Below are 6,583 nucleotides of genomic sequence, written 5' to 3' on the forward strand. Positions count from 1 at the left end.
CCCTTTACCTAAATTCATTACTTCAGACTTATGTGCCCTCTAGAAGCTTGCGTTCTGCAAGTGAACGGCACATTATTGTGCCATCCCAAAGAGGCACAAAATCACTTTCACAGACTTTTACATTAGAAATTCCCTCCTGGTGGAATGACCTGCCCAACTCAATCCTTATCCATCTTCAAGAATCGGCTAAAAACACATCTCTTCCATCATTTGTGGTTCCTTCAAACTTATTGTTTTATCACAATTTCATCATCCAGTTAGGCACATCAACCATAAACCCTTCAAAAACAGCCAGAAACCTTGGAGTAATGATTGATGATCAGCTGACTTTCTCAGACCACATTGCTAAAACTGCCCGGTCCTGCAGATTTGCTTTATACAACATCAAGAAGATCAGGCCCTTTCTTTCAGAACATGCTTCACAACTCCTTGTTCAAGCTCTTGTTCTTTCTAGGCTATTGCAATGCTCTCTTGGCAGGTCTTCCAGCCAGTTCTATCAAACCTTTTCCATCTTCAAGAATCGGCTAAAAACACATCTCTTCCATCTTTGTTTGACCCTATAACTCTAGCACTCTCTATTCTAATTCTATTCTTTAAAAAAAAAACTTGCCCCTTTTAGGCTTGTTTTTCTTAAAAAAATAAAAATAAAAAAAATAACGCTAGCTTCTCTATTCTTTTTATTCTTTTTGTATTCTATTTGTTTTCTTTATATTTATTATACAATTAACAAAAAGCAAAAAAGGCCTCTAACACTAGCTTGTTCTATTCTTTTTCTGTCCTATCTGTTTTCTTTATATTTATTATATAATTAACAAAAAAAAAAAAAAACTTGCTACGTGTACTGCGTTAGGCTGAGACTTGTAATATCACTTGCATATCATTGCTCTTTTGTTGATTTTGATTGCTTCCATTGTCTTCATTTGTAAGTAGGTTTGGATAAAAGCGTCTTCTAAATGTCTAAATGTAAATGTATATGTCATTTCTACATTCATTTGCAGAGTTAGTGTGAAATTATTACAATATAAAGATATTAATATGCGATATATCACAATTAATTGCAGAAAAAATTGCCATTAATTAGTTTTTTTAATTGATTCACCGCAATATATATATATATATATACCCAATTATTTGTAAGTTCTTTTCTTTTCTTTTTCTTTTTTTGCCCCAAGATGCAACAAAAAGTATTTGGATGGAACATGCTTGTTTTATCATTTCTCGACCGCTGTTGCTCAATGGAGACTCTGGGCTGTATCTGGCACATTTATCAGAAAATACTTATTCTTTAAACGTTTGCCCACAAAAGAGATGCATGCAAAAACAAATACATAATACCACAAAAAGAGCACAGATCCTTTTCAGGAAATATGTTTATTTTTAATTTTTTTATAAATATTGAAAGAGTTGGAATTTCAGTGGTGAAGTCATGCAACCATGGTGTAGTTTGTTTATTACCTACATATAGCATTTTATTTCTGCCAGTTGTATTTATGCTTAAAAATTTATTTGTGTAAATTATTTTGATGAACAAAACAAGTAAGAATATTTTTTTCTGCAGTAAACCAAATCCAATAGAACATCTCTATTGACTTTTTGTCGAAGGAACCAGGGTGATACTAAATACTGTGTTGGCGTACAAAATCACATTACATTTTATCATGGTTCTATTTAGCTAACAACCACTTTCTCTATCACAGATAGTATCAGATCTCGCCCATGTGTCCTGTAAGTGTCATGGCGTGTCCGGCTCCTGCAGCCTTAAAACGTGCTGGTTGCAACTTGCTGATTTCCGCAAGGTGGGTGACGCACTGAAGGAGAAATACGACAGCGCCGCTGCCATGAGGCTGAACAGCCGCGGGAAGCTTGTTCAAGTTCACTCCAAATTTAACTCTCCTACCAGCAATGACCTGGTGTACATCGACCCCAGTCCAGATTACTGCGCAGAGAACAAAACTACCGGCTCTTTAGGAACTCAAGGTCGCCTCTGTAACAAGACGTCCGAAGGCATGGATGGCTGCGCACTCATGTGTTGCGGTCGAGGTTACGATCAGTACAAGACACAGCTGGTTGAGCGTTGCCACTGCAAGTTTCACTGGTGCTGCTACGTCAAATGCAAGCACTGTTCACGAACAGTTGACCAGTTTGTGTGCAAGTAGTAGCACGAGGCACGTAATGAGAGCATGTGAAAGAAGATGAGAAGGAAAAACTACAATTATTTTTATAGAGCTGAAATAATTATGAGACTGATTGGTTTCTTGCTATCAGTTTCTAAGTACTAGGTACAAGACATCTAAACTGCAAATATCATTATATATTTATTTTTTGATAAATATGATTTTGAAATACTCTGATATGCAATATAAATGAAAACAGCCTGAATACAGAGTCTTTCAGTCTGGGCATCGTATTGTACATTCAGATGAGAAACCACGCTGCAAAAAAAATAAAAAAATACTTTCCCTGTAAAATATGTCAACTTCATTAAAACCAGATCATTGTATTTGAGAATAAGACTTGTTTTGAGAAAATGTCTTAAATTGTCAGTGGTTTCTATTATTACTCATTTGATGCTTATAAAACAAAATTAATCTATTTGCTAATGGGTTAAGATATATACATTTGATTCACGATATATTCTATGAAAACAAGTTTTATCTTACATAATTTTACTTTTCAAGTAAAAGTATCTTGATTTAGAAAGAACAAGATAATAAAGAAATACAGTTGAATTAGGTTAGATCAGGTTAGGGAGATATAAACAGTGTGCAGCGGTGGGGCATCTCCAGGACATACGTGAGTTAACTGCATAACAAAACATGCGTATTTACTGTGTAATTACCACTGTGTTCTTTAGTCTGACATCATCTCACACTTTGTGGATTTGCATTCAAAATCAAACAGATTTTATGCAACAGGTTTTCTACAGTAAACAATATCATTTCTGTACAATACCTTCACATGTTTGTGCAGTCACTGTAAATAAAGTCATTAAAGAAAATTTATGTTTGCGTCTATTCATCCACCCCAGCTCCACCTTCACGTGTAGTTATGGTAACACTTTACAATAAAGGTACATGAATAATCATGTACTAATATTGAATTAATATTTACTTTAACATCAACTCATGATTAGTGAAGACTAATGAGCTAATCATGAACCTGTGAAGATCTATGCTTAACCACAACTGGAGTCACAAGGATTTATGCATGAATAATGGCAGCCTTAACTACATGTTAGTACATGTTTTATAGTTAATGGATTAATTAACATTTAGTGGTAAATTAAATCAAACAGTCTCTAAATGAAGGTTGTTAAATAAATGTAAACGATTTAAAATGGTCATAATATAATTATTTTCATTGATCCTCCTTATCAAATATAGAAAATACTAAAAAAGGGGGCAAAGGGTGTCACATGAAACAAGACATGAATCATGAAGTGCATTTGACTTGGAGTGGCATCCTTTGATGTCATACACTGATTGATCTGCGCAGCACTGATTCAAGTCAGACACACTGTATTGTAATTTAGGGGGGGGGGTTTCAGATGGAAAAACACTGTAAATATTAGAAAAGGCCTTTTAAATTACAGACTGCTATCAGATAGCACACCCTGGTTCTTAACTGACAATGGAGACCAGACAGAACATCCATCCAGAGTTAGATATTCTAGGTTATTATGTGTGGAGGTTTTGGGTACTTCTGAATTTCTGAATTTAGCAGTAGGAAGTTACTAGTCAGACAGTTTGGTTACACTTTATTTCGATAGTCCACTTTAGACATTCTACTAACTATAAGTAACTTTGTAACTACATGTCAACTAATTCTCATTAATTTGCAACTACATGTCTACTAACTGCCAGAGTAGACTGTTAGGGTAGGGTTAGGGTTAGTAGAATAAGTTGACAAAGAAATTGTTAGAAGATATTAAGCAGACAGTCTACTAATACTCTACTAACTGCTAGTTGACATGTAGTTGCAAAGTTACTTACTGTTAATAGAATGTCTAAAGTGGACTATCGAAATAAAGTGTTACCGACAGTTTTTTTTTTCATATCATCTATGCAATCTATTAGCTTTGTGAAGTCGTCCGTTTAGTCAGAATTATAGAGCTGATCCTTGCGGCACTCAATACTGAACTTGTGATCGACATGATACCTCTGCGTTTACTGCTACAAAGTGATAACAGTCAGAGAAGTATGATTTAAACAATTTCAATGCAATTCAATTATGCTAATATAATTTTTAAGCCTATGCAAGAGAATGTTGTGGTCAATAGTATCAAAGGCAGCACTAAGGTTGACTAGTACTAATAGAGAGATGCAACCATGATGAGATAAGAGAGTAGTTTCAGTGATATGAATTCTAAAAATAAATAAATAAATAAAATAAAAGTTTTGAAGATACAACTTTTTCAAGATTTCTGTAGATAGAAACACTATCCTTCCACACAATGCAAAATACCTCTAGTTTAGTTTCTGCCATCTATACTCCATATTCCAGGCTGCTCTCTTAAAGGCCTGAGACTGTTCATTATACCACAGTATTGTGCTGTTAATCTTCCTTAAGTGCAAAGGATATCTAGGGTATGTGATATCTGATATCTGGAATTTAGTATGTATAAATATGCCAATCCTTAATATTTTTAATAATCAATGAGGATGTTAAAATCACCTACAATTAAACTAATTCAGTGTGCCTTCGTGGCCTCTATACAGCAGCCAGTGCAAATGTCAAAATGTCATCATTTATATAAGATATTGTTTGTAACAAAGTTCATGTTTAGGGAAGAAGGAGATGGGAACCGGTAAACGTTTAACATAATTTTTAATTACAAAATAAACAATCAAAATTAAAATAAGCTTCAGCCTCTTAAGGACTACTGTCACATAAACATAAACAAAACAGCAACTAAAATGACCCAGGCCTGGTCCTCTCTCGTCCTTCACTGTCATCATCCTTTTATCCTTCTGGAGCTCCTCCATGGGACTCAAGAGCAGTGTGTGCACTTCACGTTGTGCCTAAGAACATCCTTCAGTCGTGACTTACATATACAATCAACAATTCATAATTAAATACATTGTTATCAACCATCGCAAAATAAGAATAGGGTTTCCAGAGTATCTTTACCATGGTTAAGAAGACATTTTATGAATATCTATTCCTCAAGCATCCCATCCAAATACTGCTGCTCCTGAATAGTTAACAGGAGCTCCATTTGCAATACCTGTACTATCAGCATTAGTGATTTTAAGGCACAAAACATCAAAGTGTTGATTAGGTTAAAATAATACTCCTGTTCCTGCAAAGAACTCCAAACTGCAATCATAATACACGTGATTCTAATTTGCTTCGTTCTGATCTAGTCAGTTAGCAGTTCATGGTTGGTTAAACATGAGTCAGCAGTCAGAGAAAAATAAATAATAAAATGAACAGCCCAACTTGTTAAGTGACCGTCACGTGCCAAAAGTATGAATGACTCCAAACAGAAGACTCAGGAGTTGAACTAATAATTCCGGTTCATAGCCAGTGCAGTGTCATGTGACAAAAGAATCAATGACTGGGTCAGGATGGCCCACAGCTGTGCAGCAAGACTTTAATCATTTCTTATAATTTGGCTCCAACAGACCCCTCACCCAACAACAAAACTAGGTGCCAAGGTGTCTATGAACTACCCCCTAAACCACAACTAATACCCATATACAGAACGAGCCTCTGGCTACCAAAGATAAATCATCAAAATAAGACTGTTTTACAACCCAAAATAATTTAGAGGGAGTTTCCCTCTCACTTTATTCACTAGTGAAACAGACATGATGCCCATACAAAAAGACTTCTCTCCATTATTTCAAAGGCAAACCTTTCTACGAATGAACATATATATCCCCAGGACGTTGTGTATTGTTACTGGTTTGTATATTGTCTTTTGAATTGTATTCTGTTTATGCATGCCTTATGATAGAATTATTAGACAATGTTACATTATTTGTACCATGTTTTATGTCAGAATATATCTTGTGTAAGTCCCTACACATTGGTGTATATCACTTCCTAGTCACTGCATACTTATATTCATTTGATTATAAATTGCCAAAAAAAAAAAAAAACCTGCCTACCCACTCTGATCATGCAGATGAGTCAGCTTCCTAACAAAGAAACATTTTCCTGCTCGAAATTACACCTTTGGCATTGGTTAAGCCAAACTCAAGAGGTGTGACCTTTGCAGAAGGTAAAAGCCACGATCTCCAGACCCGAAGTGGAGGAAGGAAGGAGTTAGAGAGAAGTAGAGATATTCGGTCAGACCGCAAAACACCAAACACCCATGTTGCAAACCTTCCACTCGAGGACTCTCCTGACAACAGAATGACATTTATGAAGTTTGTCATTCTCCCCTCAACTTGATCGCAACTTCACCACCACCAGCACTTCAAGCACATCTCAACACAGTAAACATAAGTATAAAATTACACTGGATGTTCACTGGATGAACAGAATAGATGATTGAAATATTAATTATATATATATATATATATATATATATAAATGTGTGTGTAGTCCCCTCCTGCTTCAAATGTTCCACCAT

At 35.3% G+C, this 6,583-nt stretch overlaps 1 protein-coding gene across 3 annotated transcripts in view; it reads left to right on the plus strand.

The window, feature by feature from the left end:
• Positions 1-2,855, plus strand: part of wnt5a (wingless-type MMTV integration site family, member 5a) — a 21,864-nt gene extending 19,009 nt beyond the window's left edge. For all 3 annotated transcript variants that reach the window (XM_016566338.1, XM_016566340.1, XM_016566339.1), the window contains one exon: positions 1,698-2,855. In XM_016566338.1, the coding sequence (XP_016421824.1) occupies positions 1,698-2,156 (459 nt within the window). In that variant the 3' untranslated portion in view covers positions 2,157-2,855. The remainder of the gene's footprint in view (positions 1-1,697) is intronic.
• The last annotated feature ends 3,728 nt before the right edge of the window (positions 2,856-6,583 follow it).

The sequence above is a fragment of the Sinocyclocheilus rhinocerous genome, unplaced genomic scaffold, assembly GCF_001515625.1.
Source record: "Sinocyclocheilus rhinocerous isolate Xijiao unplaced genomic scaffold, SAMN03320098_v1.1 scaffold1023, whole genome shotgun sequence".
Taxonomy (NCBI): Eukaryota; Metazoa; Chordata; class Actinopteri; order Cypriniformes; family Cyprinidae; genus Sinocyclocheilus; species Sinocyclocheilus rhinocerous.